Here is a 19,150-nt window from a genome sequence, read left to right as displayed (position 1 = left end):
AATTATAAGAAAATTAGTCATGAATATATTAACTAATTCTGTTACTTCTGCCTGTTATACAAATATTTTTAAGTATTATTTTTAATGGATAGACCATTGTATGTGCCTCAATAAAAGATATGAAGTTTATCATAATAAATGTATACTTACTATTTTTTTGAGAATTTTTAACAAATATTTTTTAAATAATATTTGCCGATTTGAAAGTAATATGATATTTACTAGATTTCTCAAATAGTTTTCTTCATTCACTTTAAAGAATAATAATACCTACATATTTTTCTACCGAAAATTTAGAAAAACCGATTGGCTATTATTCAGACACCCTACAACAGATGTAGATGTAAATGCTATGATGACTTATGAGTGTATATTATATGTAAGAAAAATTAATTAATAACTGTAAGTATTTGTAAAAAAGCACTTGAAAAGTGTTTGACTGAGTGCCTTTATATTACTATGAAAATAGATGTAAGTTTTGGTGGGGAATTCAAAAATAGGTTACGCATTTTGGTACCTGTTTATTTAAATTTGGTGGTACAAACATGTATGCCGATTTATAATTTAAGATGGTTGTATTAACTTATTATCCTATTTATATATTGCTTTTACTATAATTCAGCATGTTTATTTTGTATTTGAAACGTGAATTTAAAGGAAAAATAATAAGTTTTTAAAAATAACATTGTAAGTAACTTTATATGTTTGCGCACATCAACGACCTTAACTTAGACTTATTATTTTGTTACTTATCGTAGTTTTAATTACCACCAAGTACTAGTTAATAGTAAATACTAAATTTATTTAGTGCTTTAGATTGTTATTAACTTAATTGCCATATAAAAAAATGTTAAATTTTGGACAATTTTGTAAGAGTACCGAACACAACCAAATACCTATACAACAGTTGTTATATTATATAATCAATATGCGTTATTAATTTTGTACTAAACATGCTTATATTTTTTAAATTAGGTTGCTAAGATCAATAAAAAGATTTATATTATTAACTATATTTTTATTAAACCTTTGATTATGAATGTACCTAGAGTAGTGAAATATAAGGTTAATATTATTTGTTCACGAGAAATAAAAATGCCAAAAATCAGATGAAAATTATTTATTAAATGCAATAAAATATAACAGATGGCTAGTCATACGAGCCAAAAGTATATAATAGTACATAATATAACAGTGAGCATATAAACATGTTTCGTGGATATATGGAACTATCAAACGGTTATATTATACATAGTTATAGTATCTTTGTAACAGTGTGTATAGTTTAATAATAGCAGCATTTATGTAAATTCATTTATACATTGGTTAACAAATGGATACGTTTAAATATTTTATGGATTTAACGATGTTGTTTTTCTAATAAGCATGGACCCAAGTTCAAAAATTCATATTAGTACGACTCTTAAATACAAAAATATACATATTGGTACCTTAATGGTAAGGATTCTCCTTGTAATATAGTATAGAACGTATATTTTTATGTACCTAAGTACATATTTATAAAATTAAAACCTATTGTCCACGTTGCTGTTGCCGCTCCGTGGAATGTTCACGGAACGACAACGTCGCGTCAGTTAACTGGTCATGCGTTCATCGTGTGGAGTAGCAACGTCGTGTCAACCGCTCGTCATGTGGCGCGGCAACGCCTCAGCAGCCGCTCATCATACGGCGCGGCAACGTCGTGTCAGCTGCGCTGCATGAGTTCGTGGTGCGGCGCGGCAACGTCGCGTCAGACTCTCGTCATGCGTTTGCGTTTGTCGTACAGCGCGGCAACATCGCGTCAATCCTTGCATTCGTCATATTGACGCGTCCGTGGACAATTATGGCCTCAGTCACTGGGCATTTTTAATTTACACATTTTTAATTTTTTTATGTGAAGTACTTAAATGTTTTGATAAGTTAACAGTTATGCAAACATTACTGTTATCTGTCTTTTGTCATAATATCTTAAATACTGGCCATGGACAAAAAGGACTTATAAATTAAAAATCTTTGAACTTTTCTTTTCATTTTCTGTAATTTTGGAAAAGGAAACTTTCAAACCTTTTCGTAGGAAAATAGCGAAAGTTAAACACGATAATTATACCTTACAAGTTACAATGGTGTGACCGTGTGAGTATTTTTTTAAATCATTGTAGGTAATTGAGTTTCATTTGAATGATGAATCGAGTATCATATAACCAAAGTCATTAAAATATGTATTGTGAAAATACAATGATAGGTATTTTCGATTTATTTTATTTTACATTCAGTACGTGAGATTAGCCTCAGCCAAGAGGCATATTATATGATCTTATATAAAAATCTACAGTAAAGCGTTATATTAATACAAAATATACATTTGACACAAGCATGAGCTATCGGACGGAGACAACTGCTAAATTATATCTTAATAAGGTACACATTAAACATATTCGTGAATTATGTAAAAACTTATAGAATATTAATACATTGAAAATACAAAATGCCCTTACGTTTGATATAATTTATATAAAAAAAATTACGCACTGTTGAGTTTTGATAAAACTTCAAAGAGACAAATATCTAAATCCAATAGTGTGTAATCAACTTATTATAGTACAGAAGTGTAGGATAAATAATCAAAATGTGTTTGAAGTAATTAAGTTAATAATTGTAAGTATATGATGCCGAATGTAAAGCAACCAGTGAGATTTAAGTGATAAAAATAGGTTATAACTTGCACAAAACACTACGTTAAAAACTCACTGTTTCACATTTTCCCTTTGTTGCAACTTTTAAAGCCTATTAAAACTAGAGCGGTATCCCAATGGGCACGCGATTATATCTCTTACATAGTATATTATAGAGACTCTAATCGCGTACCGATCGGTATATGTACTCGAGTCGGTAATCTATAGATGGAACACTTGAATATATGCTATTTGTATTTGTACGTTATATAAGTACAATGAATTATGGTGGTATAAATAAATAAATAAAATATTTAGAAAATAACGACTACATTTTTAAAACGAGATTTTTTATTAAAGTTATTAAATCTGAACATCCTGGAAAAATATATTTCTTACTTGTATTGACTCTATACCACGAGAGGTTTTTAAATAAATCATGTTACTGTAGTCTTTACTTTCTAAACGTAAATTGAACTTAAAATCAAACACAAAAAATACCATATAAATAAAACTTAACAACTAGTCTTTGACTGATTACAATTAAATACAATCTAATAAATAATTACTTACACCAATGTTAATTTCGATTTTTTTACATTAGAGAAAAATTTATTAGAAAATAATCGTTTTGGCTGCTAAGCGTCACTTGAGCACGCATATGAGTGCAAATAATAGCTACTAAAATAGGCGGTTAAATACTTGATAATATTATGAGATAAGTTATAAGAAAGAGATAATGAAAATAACAAAGATAGACATCTGTGATTGTATTAAGAGGAATGATTTTATGAGAAACCCCGTTAATATCTCATTAATAATATAAATAACGAAATTGTAATAATACATATTTACACAAACTTATTGTTACAAAATAATTTACTAAAACAATATTAACCTAACTATAAACCAAATATAGACATGACTATGAAAAAAATGCTTCAGAAATCATACAATACTGGAAAAAGTAAAAGTAGAAATTGACATATATGAATTGGTTAAATTGTTGTAAAGACTTTTTTAATACAAAAATCTAAAGTAGAAGCGATATCAAATTCTCTCAATTTCAGACGTTCTCGAAAAGAATTCGTTGTCATTTGACACAAAAATTGTCTAGAACCTTATCAAGTTTTACGAGACACCAAAATAGTGTTAAAGCTTAAAATAAACATTTGAAGCGTTGCAGAATTCTCGGAATTACATACGTTCTCGTAACGCATTCGCATTTAGTTTAATTTAAATTTAATATAAAAATCTCCGTAACCATATTAAATTAGTGTGAGCGAGACACCTATAATAATAATCATACAAGCGAGACAGAGTTCTCGGAACGCCATACGTCAGATGGTCCGGTTGCTATGGCAACGCGGGCGGCGTGGTCACGTGCGTCTGCTTGGTGACCACGCGGCTGCCCTGCGCCAGATCACCTGCTTTGATCGCTTGGAACTTGGCGAAGGCTTCGTAGCCGTACAGCACCATTGCTAAATAGCCGAAGAACTGAAATAATAGTTTTAAAGTTTAATTAAAATAGTGTATTACTTAAATATTTATAAAAAAAAAATTTAAAGTCATATAATTTACTACGGATAAAAAAACAATAGTCTATAAGCATTTCCGGCATACAAACTAACTAGCTGCACAATAAATGATGTAATAATATGCAGACAGGTCAATGACAAAAGTTGATTTTATCAGCCGAAATATTAATGCATAAATTCATGAGTGGGTGGAGATCAAGTGTCATATGGTACAGTTTCATAGAACTGCACTGATAATCAAATTCCTAAAAAGGGACAATGTTAATTGTTTGAGCTCGCTTATTGAATATTAATAGCATTTCGCGTTTCTATTGTATTAGCCTAGAAACCTTAATTGAATTGCATATTTGTACCTTTTGTTCCGTTAATTACTTTCAAGTTAGTATAATCTGAAAGTTTGTACTGTAGAAACTTTAATAAATACATTCACTCAGCATCAGATACTTTTATTAGAATGGTTATTACTCATTTAATTTGCTCAATTTTACACTTTTAACAATTCAAAACATAACTTATATTCTATATACATATATATAAAAATGAAACCCGTTTCGCGTTGTCACGGCATCACGTGTGAACGGCTGAACCGATTTCGATAATTCTTTTTTTATTATATTCCTTGAAGTACGAGGATGGTTCTTATGTAGAGAAAACGTTAATATATATAACGTAAACGTAATATGTAACACGGGCGAAGCCGGGGCTGACCGCTAGTTAAATATAAATATCAAATAGGAGTAAACTCACCCCAGCCGCGGAATAAGCCGCCGATCCGAACGCGACCACAATCGAGGAACCAATTAAATACAAGAATGACACAATCCCGCAGCCGATCATCTCAATATGCAGCCACTTCACATTGTGGTATTTCTCAATAATGTGGAATGTATAGAACAGAAGAAGGATGACCGTGAACCAGAGACCCAGGTGTGCTGCCACCATGAAGTACACCCCTCGCCAGTTGGACGAGAAAGCGGATGCTTGTATGCAAATGTAGCCGAGGAAGTCGAGTACCTGAAATTGTTGAGTACCTAAGTATACTAGTGGTATAAAGACAAATAAAAAAAGAGGACATTTCAGGGACCAACTACGCTTTGAGAGAGATTTTGTTTAGTTTGCTTGAAACACAGCCAACATAAACAGTTGATAATGTTTTTACAGGTTGCGATTTTATTACTAGATCTATATAATAATAAAGATAATGCTGGGCGATAAATTGAGGTGTATAAGTTTCTAATCATTGGTTATTTATTTGGGTGTTTAGTTTTGTTTTTAGTTATATTGTTAATTGTAGCATCAGAAGTCGCATCTGAAGATTTACAGTGACCTCTTCTCCAATTGAAAAGACAGGTAAATAATACATAAATACAGCAAATACTCACAATAGCTACAACTTTTAAGATTCCTGGTAAACTCTTAACATATGATGAGTCAAATCTAGTCTGTGTGTTGAACACTGTATTTGACGAGCCCATTGACTGTGTGTTTGGTTGAACTGCCATTTTGCCGAACGAGTCTGCAATCATTGATGTTTACAGTTAGTCATGCTACTATTTATTAATTATGACTATGCTACTATTCACGATTCTGACTAATTAATTGCCTTTGCCTTATTAGGTCATCATTTTTATTCTTTAGTATTAATAAATTAAAAATTAATTGGTTAATTATATTAAAAAAAATAACAAAATGAAATAAAGATAAATACTTAAATTATTTTTTATAGGAGCACTGAATATTAACTGTTATATCTAATTAATTGAGTATTTTCCGTCAATAAAAATAGTGCAGTAATAAGGGAGCATTCAAGTATTAAGTATGCCATGATAATTATTTTTTTAAATATACTAGACCGATATTATTAAATTGTATGTAGGAGACACACCATATGTAGGAGTGAAACCAAACAGCACAATCCATATTATTATTGGATTAAACTCACTAAGAAAAATATATGGATGTTTTAACTTTTATATCTCTTGAGAAATTATAGTTAGAACTCCAACAACTTTTTAATTAAAATTTTATTAAAGGCATCATTTCTCTTTTTAATTTAAAAAATCCAAATCAAATATTTTACAAATTGATATGTCCTGAAATTCTTACCCAAACTCAAACATTTATTTATTTATTAAATTCTAACTGTACATTTTTTTAACATTTTCTCACAATCACACAAGATCACATTGCACTGTTTACATTAAACATAAATAAATTGCCTTATTTATAGTGAGGAAATCAGCTTCTTTGTAAAAAAATACTAAAATCTAATTTTCAATACACAATTGAATATTTATTAAACAAAAATAATACAAATACTCACGTCGTAAACAGAACTAATCGTGCGAAGACGTTACAGTCCCAGTTATGCAATTATATTTAGCAATAGTAGCATCAACACTGATATGCGCACAGGATTTTTAGTCACGTTTCCTTGACACTAAATTACTAACCGATATTGCGTTAATATATCCGTGACTCATTTATTAAAATAGCAGCTACAAGTGCGCAGTGATTTGTTTATAATATCCTTCGTATGCATTGAGCATCTCATTTTGATGGTGCCGCATAAACTAAATGAGCTTCCCGCGACGCTCAAGTCGATTAGGTATACGTTAAACTCATTAACATTTGCAAAACTATTTATATTCTTCGCATGGGAACAATAAATATAGCCATTATTTTGTAAAATATTTTTTTATCCTTGGCCTTGGGCTCATCTTCTGTTTGTTTGGTCCTCAGTCCTCTTGACATAAGACATTGACAGTTCTTTGACATTTCGCAGGACTATAGTCCTGCGAAATGTCAGGCGTAAATTTAAAGTCCGAGTGAGATCGTTTTTCGTCCCAACTTGTCTCTTTCTAACTATGTGACCATGGCTCATGTTAAGAGACAACTTTCTTGAAAAGCGAGCGGGTAAATGTCCAGGTACATATTATATTAATGATACGCTACGTAATTTAATGTATATAGTCTAAACACATTAATTCATACAATAATAAATAAATTCTAAACAATTTAGAAATAAACTAGAACATGTTGTAAGTACGTATATAATAGGTACCGTAAAAGTGTAAACACCGTAAGTTATAATTTTCATTCATAGCTGAATAATATTATTTTTATCGTGCCTTATCTCTCACGTGCTGGATGATTTCGCTTTTAAGTCAAAACACTCACCGAAATATAATTCGTAAGATGGTTCAAACCCAATGTCATTGTCACCCTAACTACTATTTCAACAATCACTCAGGCATTTCTTTTTGGGAAAACAACCCTAACAACTACTATTATGAAGACTATATCGCTGTATGGTACTACAGGTACTACATATCATATTACAAAACATTTAAGGCAGTTATACATTGAGTCAGTCGCTGTCGTCAGTGCTGGCGCCGATAACTGTCTCAAACTATTTACACGCAGACAATAGTTCGTCATTAGTCGACGATATTTCTTTTGGTGTCCACACGTTTGTAAAGTCAGTGCGGAAAAATGAATTCTCGAAAACAGCAAAAAATTTAACTCAATAATTTGTTGAGAAAATTTACCTTTGTGATGATGCAAGAACCTATAATTATTAGGAAAAGAATTTGGGTACGAAAATGGAAAGATGACAGACAGAAAAGTGGGGTTTCTGTAATTTTGTCATTTATTATCCCATAGACATTCATTATCGTTCTATAGTACGACAAATTTTAAGTTTTCCATATGTCGTTACATTTTTGCGTCATTTTTTGATGTGGTGCGACGCAGTGTGGCCACCATACAACAGAGCAAAGAGAATACAAATACTACAACAGCTAAGTACAACAGCGGACTGACGCCAAAAATATGAAGCGGGTATATTGAAGTCAGTGCTGACGCGACAGTGATATACTGAATTCAAATCAATTTACAATATGGCAGTGCCAGGTCAGCACTGACCCGGCAGTCGACTGACGTTAGCTACTGACTCAATGTTAAACTGCCTTTACTATATTATATGAAGACATTTTTTGTATGTACACACAGTACATATTTAGGGTGTATTCCGTTATGCACTGCGACCACTGTAAGGTGTGACGTCAATTCAGTATACTGTGAAGCCGTTCCTTTATAGCCAGTTATACTGGTTACGATTTAAAACGGAACGCAATCCAGTATACTGTCAGCCGCATTTTTTGACGCAGCATTCAAATGAGTGTATTAAAGTTTTCTAGAACATAAAAATAAACTGTTTTGGAGTACTGTCCAATTAAAAATATTTTAATTAATATTAATTGTAAATTGAATTTATAATATAATAAAAGTAAGTACTTTTTCATAAAAAAGAATAAAAAAGAACTTTCAGCTCGTATTGAACATTTTCAACACAGTCTAATAAAGTTAATTTTTGCAATTCTTCCATTGTTTTATTTATTAATCCAAACTAATTACAGAACTTTAAAATTTTCTGATTATACTGTAGCTTTGTATAAGACGTTAGGCCGTAGACAGAGAAACCAATAGACAAATTGATATCTTATGTCGCATTCACACAAGAAAAAGAGCAACTTATGCCGGTGTTGTGTAAAGAAATGAGAGAGAACGATAAAATTTTTTGTTTCACCCAGCGTGCCACTTTTTTCAAGAAAAGCAACCTACTTTGCTAAACAAAGTTTGACAGCTAACTATCGTCTTCCCTAAAAATATAGTTTTTACATGTTATAAGTTAGAAGTAATTCATTGTGTTTGGTTTTGCATAATTTAAACTTACCGTTAATACCTTATAAAATAATACCATGGTGCGGTGTAGTGTTAAAGGGTGTAAAAGTGATAGTGGAACGAAAATGCCTGGATTGTCTTTTCACTCGTAAGTATACAACTCTTTATCAGTTAATAGGCCTTCATGATATTTTAGCGTGTTAATATATTGTGTATCACGTGCTGTTGACTTGAATACATTGTTTAATAACCACAAAAATAACAATTATAAATTTTAACCTAAAAAAATTTGTGTTGCCAACTTTTCTACAAATTGTTACCCACTATTATGGGAAATCTTAATATATATATGTTACGGCTAAAGGTAGGTGAGAACATAAACTTAAGATTAGCCGGCTAAACTTAGGTTTATTTTCGACGAGGTGTTAATGTTAGTTTGTTCTATCTTTAGCCGGCTAAACTTAAGTGTAACCGCAGGCCCGTGGCTAAAAATGTCGGGGTGGGTAGATTTGGTTACTATAATACATGTAAGGAACAGGGCGAGTGTTTTCTGGCACTTCGCCGGCTGCTGCCGCAGCACGCTCGCTGCGCTCGCTCGGCTCGTGCGGGTCTTAAGAGTTCTAACCTAACCTAACCTAGCCACCAGCTTTCTGCCCTGAGTCGGGGTGGGTAGATTTGGTTACTATAATACATGTAAGGAACAGGGCGAGTGTTTTCTGGCACTGTGCGGGCCCCTCAAGCCCTCCACCGGCCCGGCGCTAACCAAATCTACCCACCCCGACATTTTTAGCCACGGGCCTGCGGTTACACTTAAGTTTAGCCGGCTAAAGATAGAACAAACTAACATTAACACCTCGTCGAAAATAAACCTAAGTTTAGCCGGCTAATCTTAAGTTTATGTTCTCACCTACCTTTAGCCGTGACATATAAATCTCGTGTCACAATGTTTGTCCTCAATGGACTCCTAAACCACTTAACCGATTATAATAAAATTCGCACACCATGTGCAGTTCGATCCAACTTGAGAGATAGGATAGTTAAAAACATGTAGGTACCACGGGCGAAGCCGGGGCGGACCGCTAGTAATAATATATATTCTGCAGTGTGTATTTAATTAAATATCTGAAATATTCAATGGCTTTTTCCAGTTTTCCTGGACCGGATAATTTACGAAAAATTTGGATTGTAGCTACAGGACGAACAGCTTGGAAACCAAAACCGTCATCAAAAATTTGCAGCAACCATTTTGAGAAAAAAATGTTGATCCAAAAGAAAAAACTTACAATGCTATATCCTTATGCTGTACCTATTCTGGTAAATATTTAGTGGCATATTAATCTTATCAATTAAAGTCTCAACTTTTATATGTTTTATGTTTTTAAAATTTAATCACCTGTAGAAAAACATTATTTTGTGCATTTTATTACTTTTATAGACATTTTATTATTATATTATTTTATTATATATATTATTTTACATTTATAGACAAATGTTAACTAACGAAATTTTTTTGAACTTCCGTCCTTATTGCACATTAAAAAAAATGTTTAAATAATTGTCGGTAAAATATTTCACTTTTTGGAGCCCTTCATATAAATATACACAAGATCGCGCCATAAAAGTTTAAAAAATGTTAATACTTTGTTTATAATATTTTTTTCAAGTTAAGTAACTTGAAAAATTTTTTCTTAGAAATTTCTAGTTTTTTGTTAACTTGTTAATAATTTCGGAGTTATTAACAATAAACGAAATACCTTTTTTTTTGCAACTTAATTTGTTTATAACTTTTGCAATATTTTGTGTGCTAATACACATTTCGATACATTTTTCTAGACGTCATTCCGAATCAAATGAGCTATCGCAGGTAGGATTGTTAAGTACATATAACACGCATTGATTATAGGAAGATGCATAAGGCCACCCAGTAAGGACTTGCACCCAGTAACGATTGCGACATCGCGCACACCTGCGGTTCCAGAAAGTATTACGGCAATCACCACCACCGCAACGCTGCCCCGCCGAAGTCAATGGACGCTCTTGGTTCCAACATTGAACCGGAGGGACGTAGTTAATTAAGTTAGAGATAATTTAAATGTAATTTTTTTATTACAATAAATTATTATTAAGTAAATTTCGTTTTTTTTGCGCCTTCGCGGGTTGGTCAATATAATTAAAGTGTGTATCTGTTAATTTACGAAAATAAACATTATTTTATTTTATAAAAAATAATAAACAATCGAGTTTTCATCTGCATTATCATTACATACACATTTTCATATGGGATTATGATAATGATATATACATATTATATAATATATAGGTATGTGTAAATACATAATATGTATTACCCATCTAAAAGTAATATGTTTATTATATACTAGCTGCGCTCCGCGGTTTCACCCGCGTGTCTCCACTCCTGTTGGTCTTAGTGTTACGGTACAATATAGCCTTCCTCGATCAATGGGCTATCTAACACTGAAAGAATTTTTCAAATCGGAATCAAAGTACTTCCTGCGAATATCCCTTCCCTACTCACCTTCACCCCGTCCCGTACTACGCCTCCTCATTGAATTATACAGTATACCTACTATTTTCTGTAAATTGACACTTTTAAAAATTCGTTATATCTTTTGAATGGAATATCGCGGACTTTCTTGTAGATATTGATCCATTCTATAATACCGTAGAACATTTTTTTGTTCTATCTTCAATAGATTCCGCAGCGCACGCGATGACAGAATTTTTATTAAGGATACATTATTGCATTTTTGGTAAGGATCTCTAATTTTTTTGAAAATGCAATATAGCCTATGTTGCTCAGTGAAGATGCAGCTTTCTAATGGTGAAAGAATTTTTGAAATCAGTCCAGTAGTTTATGCGTGAAAACCATACATACATACATAATTACAAACCTTTCCTCTTTATAATATTAAGTATAGACATGTAAGTATGTACCTACATAATATCATTATGTGGATATCTCATTATTATCCACTTATGTGATTAATGATATTGAGAGATTTGTATCTTACAAATTGTGGGGTAAATTTTCCCTCATACGGTAACCCTAAATATTGTGACGTAATCTTTTCTATCCCTTTCTGCGACACGCATTGCCGGTGTCTATTGGATTCTCCGTCTACGCGTTAGGCACTCGATTGGTTTTGACTGATCATATTACTTGCTCTGTGGACTGATCACGTGATCAAAGTACTGCGAGTACCTTACCTCGAAAACGCCAGTGCTCACGCCTCACAGTAGAATATGGCGGCGATTAATGACGTCATAAATTTCCCTAGGGTACTGCGGCAGTATACTGGCAGTCCATAACGGAACGAATTTTTCTACAGTGATAGCACTGTGCAGTGGTTGCAGTGCATAACGGAAGACACCCTTAATAATGAGCCTCTGCATAAGCTAACAGCAAACGACCATAGAATACAATTACTCCGTAATTACTCCTACAAACGACCCAATAAAGTCACTGTCAAAGTGACAAATGACAATAAGGCACAATTCAATTCAATCATCAATGTGGGTGTGAAAATAATATTAGAAATTTTATAGCAAAATTCTAATTTAAATATTTAACCAATAGTTATTCTAAATACACATGTGAATTGTGTTATTTTGTCCCTACTAAAAATATTTAATACTGTAAGGAAGTCATTAACTTGTTAGTAATAAACGATTTATAATTTTTGCATAATTTCTATATTTACGATCGTGTATTGCTCAACAATCTCTATTTTAGGTGGTGACGGCCGTGCGTGTTTATAACATTAGCAGCGACAAGGTATGTTGAAACTAAAAAAGCAACTTTTGATACTGTTTTTGTTAATAAGCATACTATTTTACGCAAAGATAAATGTGTCCTCAGCCATCGTCGAAATACAGGAAATCCTCTGAACAACCGAAAATTATAATAAACAGGTTTAGTCATCAATTTTATGGTTCAATCAAGTTTTATATTTTTCATTTAAAATTATAATTTTTCTTTTAATTAAATTAAACAATACTATCAGTAATCACTGCTGATAACATGTGGGCGTAACATTCGATAGTTCTATTGAAATGCGATAAGCGATACTGTTTTATATTTAAAACCTGTCTGCCACATTGTAGAAAAGCCACAATAATAAATAATTACACTTCTATATTTGGTTCGGTAGATATAAATATTTAATTGAATCTTAATTTCTATCAATAAAGTATTTTGTTTCTATGATATCACTACATAGTATAAAACAAAGTCGCTTTCCCTGTCCCTATGTCCCTATGTCCCTATGTCCCTTTGTACGCTTAAATCTTTGAAACTACGCAATGGATTTTGATGCGGTTTTTTTTAATAGATAGAGTGATTCAAGAGGAAGGTTTATATGTATAATAAGATCCATTAAGTAGTGGAGAAGTATAACTAGTTATTTTTGAGGTTTCTAATGTGATGTCGTAAAAAATTACATTTATTCCGCTTACATTGCAAACGCAGGCTGAACCCTACGAGTTTTATCAAAATAATGTACTAAGTATTATACACATTGAAAAGGTCTACAGAAAAGTCCGCGATGGTATATGTCTATCTCTTATGGATAACCCACAATAACTTTTTTTTGTCATTTACTTTTTACGACAAATAATGGCTAATTTTCGAAGCGATTTTAACCAATACAGCATTAATCCTTAACCAATTAAATACCATGGATACATTGTTCGTTTAATATAGATCCATATGGCCCTTTACACCGTATGATTTAAGTGAATATTTTCGAAGATATTACAGATTTAAAAATTGCGGGACGTAGCGTTTGCGGCCGCCCGGCTATGTAGGTATTTTATACCCGTGCGATGCCGGAGCAGCCCGCTATATTTTTATACCTATACAACGTTCACAATTATTTTTCTGTAGTGTATTTAGTATCAGCATTGCACCCGTGCGAAGCCGGGGCGGGTCGCTAGTTAAATATAAAATATGACTTTCATTAGCATGACCACGACTAATAAGTTGAAAATTTAAATATCAAACAATCAATTTGATTGATCTGTTCAATTAATTTTAATGTGATTTGTATTAATTTTGGATATGTTTTAATCCATCAGTCCCCGGAATCACAGACACAATAGATAATCTATTGTGTCGCGCCCCGATCGGGGCGCTCGGTGGTCAATGGGTTAAATATACATTACATATTTATTATTAGCTAGCATGGTTATGTACACAACATGCTCAAATTTGGAGTTTTAACAGAAAAACAGAAAATGTGTAAAAGCATGCACCTGTTAATAATTTTATGAACATGATAATGATCATTCTCCAACCATAATATTTTAATTGAAGTTTTAAAATCATTACAGATAATAAATCAAGATGGCAGAAGCAGGGTTCCCCGGGCAGCACACAACTACGACCACAGTCACATCCAGCACTATGGTCAACACTAAAATACGATTCGACCAAGCGTATATAAGAACAGTGCCGGGAATATTGAAGATTGTTCAAATAGTAAGTTATTACTTATTACTCAAGTAACCTAAGTTGCTTTTTATAAAATGTAGTGTGTCTTATCATAATTTGTTCAGTAATTTTGTAGATAGACTGAACAAAGACAGATGGATATTTTTGTTAATTAAATTTTTTAATATATTGTTTGTCTTCAATAACGATTTGGTTATGAGTCATGACAGATAACCAAAATATATTTTTATTACTGTATCATTAACATTCAGATTTAAGTGCGTCAATAATTATTCATTTATATGTTTAAGTGCAAGTCATTGTGAAGATAAAAATTTTTCAATCTGTATTCATCATATATTTTTGTGATTTATACTGTATGATATAGGGAAACTCAGTAGGAGGCCCGAGGCATTAAGTTGAATAAAACTTAATTTGGCTGCTTATCAATTGAAAGTTAATGACATTCACAATTAAAATTTACCTTTTGTTTTGTATTTAACATTTATAAACATTTTCTGTAAAAATGAGTATGGATGTATGTTAGTAACTCTTTCATGGGAAAATCACTGAACAGATTTTCATATTACTTGGCACTTATGAAGATTATATATACCAGAATATCTCATGTGTTATAGATTTTTTTTAAAGAATGGGCAAATGAGCTTGTGGAGCTCCTGATTGTAAGCGAGTCCATTACCTTTATTCATTTACAGAGGCTCCATCGCCCATATTCATCTTTAGAGGCAAATACTTGCTTTTGTCCGCAGTTTCTGCTGCACCATAGTTTCTATAAAAATATATGTTTGTTTATGAAATTGTGTGTGTCATACAAATAATATCATTTATAATATTCGTTATTTCTCTTCCAGGTGGCCAGTTTACTCGGCTTCATTTGCATCCAGTTCTCGCAGCTGAACAACGCGGGCAAGGGCGCGTTTTACAGCTGGATATCGATGATAGCTTTCTGGTTCACGGGCATCCTGCTCGGCTTCTACCTGTTCCACATTGTGGAGAAGTTCTACAAGATCCCGTGGCTGCGGATCGAGTTCATATTCACGGCTGTGTGGACGCTGCTTTACATGATTGCGGCTATACTGGCGGTTACCGTCGGGGATAACCCGCATTCCGCTGCTGCGGTGAGTAGCTATGGTTTTTATTTGCGTTATTAGATAAAAAATTGCTTATTTTGTATAAAGTTTATAAAGTTGTATCTCATGTAAATGTAGCACAAACTGGTAGCATTTTTACAACTAAATGAAAAAATAAATGAACCATAAATCTAGTGCGGCAGAAACAACAATTTCTTCATCATAAGCAATATTTTGTATTCAACAACAGAGTTTCTTTCTGGCTGTTTTCTGTAGAAACTGCTTTCTAAACAGATTTGAAAAAAAAAAAGTTTCAATGTACTTGAATGAATAAATGTTTGAGTTACATAAGTAACTCAAGAAATTACTGAAATAATTCACTAATTTCTTAGTAAACTAAAGTTAATAAAAATATTTTTCTTCCAGTTCTTCGGTTTCGCAGCAATGCTAGCGTACGCGATCGACGCATTTCTAAAGTTCCGTCTCGTCCGAGCGGGCGGACTTGCGCAGGGCACTCGTGTGGTTTCCAAACAGACCACTGCTGTTACCAGCCCACCCAGGGTCGGATACTAGTTAATAACTGGACATAATATATGGGAAGCTGAATACTAACTACCTAAACAGTACTTGATGTATTGGAATAGCCTAAATACCTTTTATGTTATGGGAAATTGTTTTTTAAGCCTTGTAGTCATGGTAGAAATTTGTTTAGCAAAGTTGTATGAACATGTTGCAGAGTTTCCGGAAATATGTTGCTGGCAACACTTTTTTAAAAAGTAAATAATGGCTCGTTAATAAGTTCACACCTGAGGTGGGGTAATATTTTAAAGTTTTTGTAACATTCTCGCCTACATAATTAATTTTAATTAAAAAAATGGTTGCCTGTAAAGTCGGTTTTACGGGCGAAGATTTTACGTAACAACGTCTTTTTCTCGATCATAGTTGAGTGGGAGAGAGACGCAAGGCATTCGGCGGGCCTCTCTCTCGTTCGGTGACTCATCGTAACGTTACCGAGCGTTACACTTTTTCATAAGTGACTCCCAGTCGCAACCTAATTTAAGACGTTGTCACGTCAAAAAATAATGTTGATCAACTGTTGCTCAACAAATGTTTACCATGTATACGAGGCCTTATTGTACTCGGGTTAAAGTCACGAATATCACTGGTAACTAACTAAAAATATAGTTAACATCACACTTAATAATGTATTGGTTTAAATACGACTCAAACACGACGGAATAGAGTCTACTAGTGTAGATGTCCTTCGAGTCGGTTAGTGTACGCACTATAGGGTAAAACGGGTTTCGCACTCTTGGGCTATTGTTATTCATATTGAATATTGTTTTTAATAATACTTTAATCATAATTTTATACGATTTTCTAATCCGTTTTGATTGTTTTATTATATGGGAGAACTGTTTTAACTAATCCACCAAATGCAATTTTATAAAAGAAGCTTTCTGTGTTAGACGTTAAGGTACACAATGCAAGAGATTCGTCTAATTTTTCTAGTCTTTACATTCTTTTAAGTGAAAATGTAAAGTTGACATAGTTATGTAAGTAAAATAATATATATTTGTATATCTTTATTAACTCTAACCCAGCAATAAGTAAATGTACTTAATTAATTTTATAATCAAGTTTTATATTTTATACTTGTAATTGTAGCATAAACACCCTGAATATGAAGTAAATCATGGTTTATACTTATTACTTTATCGTATGGAAATGCATAAATAATATTATTTTGATATTTAAAAGTCAAAGTGCCTTATCTAATGCCTACAGTCGGGTTTAAAAATGACACAAAAATATTTTATAGAAACAGGGTATAAAGCTCAAAATTTGAATCTAAAAGACCATGACTTGTTTTATATTATACATATATTTTGTATTATTTTACGAATTAACTAATAATATGCACATAATATGAATTATATAAATTAAGATTGTTTAAAATATGGAAAATATAGAATTTATAACTATTTCGACATTGATAACTGACTACAAGATGAACCCAAGAAACCTTATTTTTACGTCAAAAGTAAAAAAATGTTGAATCGGATCTGAAGAGTAAAATGTTTTATAAAGACCCTTTTTTGAATGGATTGTAATTTTATCGTTTTTATACGAATTTAATTAATATTAATAGACACTAACTATTTGTACCTGTTTATTTTATTATCATAAATGGCCCTGACGTACAATACTATTTATAATATTAATGAATAAACCTAAGAAAAAATTCATTATCATATATTTTTGTTTCTCAGCCAAAATGCATTGTTATTTTTTGCCATACTACACTTTGAACTAAAATTAATAATTTTATAAAATTATTTCATTATAAGTAGTATTATACTTACATCAAGTCAGTTTGTTATGAGCTATTAATTATTTAACTGCCTTAAGTTTGTTTTGTTGGAGATTTTTATTGTTTTTAAGATTCACTAATAGTGCCTTATTAACTTAAACATATTTTTAAAGAAACACTTTGTAAAAGTCGTCATTCCATCTAAGATTAGAAGGAAACATACATTTGACATTGAATGTCGAACAAAAAAAAAAAAACAAATATATTTTTCACAAAATTTCCAGGGTGAAAGAGACAAATATTTTTTATATTACCTTGATGATTCTTAACTTGAATGTACATTGTATCACAAATTTAATCAAGTTTTTAGAAACGTATGCAAATTATGCATTTTAAAGGCATATTGCACATGCTTTAGCACTCGTAAACTTCTTGTCAATTCATATGAAATGTCTAAGCACAAGTAGATAATCATAGTATAACTAGTGACTATAATAATATATTATTATTTACAACGACTTATTAACTGACTTTTTTTCAGATTCAAGCATTTTAACTGATTCACATTTGCATTTTATACCTGCAGTATTTACGCTTTTGTTAATATTTTAAACTTTTAAATAAATTGTTAAGTATACTTGGTGTTTTATTGATTTCCTTACCAGCTATTCCTACAGTCTATCATATATTACCTATTGTTCACCTACATCACAATTATTTAGTACGATAAAAACAAGCAGCGAAAGTACCATCTCTGGTACATCATATAGCTGGCTATCACTAACAACTGTGATAACTTGTACTTTTTTCATAATTTCCAATATAATTATTGATGTATCTAATATTATTGGAACTGAGCCTACACTGAAGTAATGGATAGGTTCCAGCCTCCAAGCATACAAATAGATAGGTCAAAGGTAATTCCTTGGTCTTACTTATTTATATAATTATTTATTTTCAAATGAGAGGTATGTGCAAGTTTAATAAAAATTGATTTAGATTTTTAAAAAGTATAGATCAAATTGACACCTCTATAGTACAGTGGTTAACGTGTGTGCTTAGAAACGAGGGGCTGGGTTCGATTCCTAGTGAAATGGTAGGTCACCATTTTTGTAAATAATTTAAATTTACGAAAATAGTGACCTACGTGACTACGTCTTCATACACTCAGTTTTGTTGCATCTAAGAAAGAAGTATGCATTCTCTCCAAATACCTTAGTAATACTTACGTAGTAATCTATGATAATACCATATAATACTTCGTTTTAAAATGCATTTTTGCATATATGTGCGTTGCAGTATAAAAAAACATAATAACCTTAAATACCTACAGTTAAAAAAAATTGGTTGCTTGTAAAGTAGGTTTACGATCGAGATGTTTACGTGATAACATAATG

At 31.9% G+C, this 19,150-nt stretch overlaps 2 protein-coding genes across 4 annotated transcripts; one reads left to right on the top strand and one right to left on the bottom strand.

The window, feature by feature from the left end:
* Nucleotides 1-1,105: 1,105 nt before the first annotated feature.
* On the bottom strand, nucleotides 1,106-6,952 carry LOC149910792 (uncharacterized). The gene is made up of 4 exons (XM_090116774.1): nucleotides 6,534-6,952; nucleotides 5,593-5,726; nucleotides 4,958-5,224; nucleotides 1,106-4,169 (listed from the first exon to the last, which is right to left on the bottom strand). The coding sequence occupies exons 2-4, from the start codon at nucleotides 5,710-5,712 to the stop codon at nucleotides 4,029-4,031; spliced, it is 528 nt and encodes a 175-aa protein (XP_089972900.1). The 5' UTR covers nucleotides 5,713-5,726; nucleotides 6,534-6,952; the 3' UTR covers nucleotides 1,106-4,028.
* A 5,427-nt stretch (nucleotides 6,953-12,379) lies between these two features.
* LOC149910791 (CKLF-like MARVEL transmembrane domain-containing protein 4) lies at nucleotides 12,380-16,289 on the top strand. Of its 3 annotated transcripts, none has more exons than XM_090116762.1 (5): nucleotides 12,380-12,430; nucleotides 12,651-12,692; nucleotides 14,249-14,396; nucleotides 15,221-15,487; nucleotides 15,866-16,289. In XM_090116762.1, the coding sequence occupies exons 3-5, from the start codon at nucleotides 14,262-14,264 to the stop codon at nucleotides 16,010-16,012; spliced, it is 549 nt and encodes a 182-aa protein (XP_089972888.1). In that variant the 5' UTR covers nucleotides 12,380-12,430; nucleotides 12,651-12,692; nucleotides 14,249-14,261; the 3' UTR covers nucleotides 16,013-16,289. The 3 variants fall into 3 exon arrangements, with proteins under 3 accessions (XP_089972888.1, XP_089972880.1, XP_089972875.1); XM_090116754.1 differs by having other exon boundaries at nucleotides 12,393-12,553; XM_090116749.1 differs by having other exon boundaries at nucleotides 12,394-12,572; nucleotides 15,866-16,288.
* Nucleotides 16,290-19,150: the final 2,861 nt, after the last annotated feature.

This window comes from Colias eurytheme, chromosome 2, assembly GCF_061535395.1.
Source record: "Colias eurytheme isolate Ceu_HAF_F1 chromosome 2, ilColEury1 Martin Lab GWU primary, whole genome shotgun sequence".
Taxonomy (NCBI): domain Eukaryota; kingdom Metazoa; phylum Arthropoda; class Insecta; order Lepidoptera; family Pieridae; genus Colias; species Colias eurytheme.
This window is presented reverse-complemented; position numbering and strand designations above follow the sequence as displayed.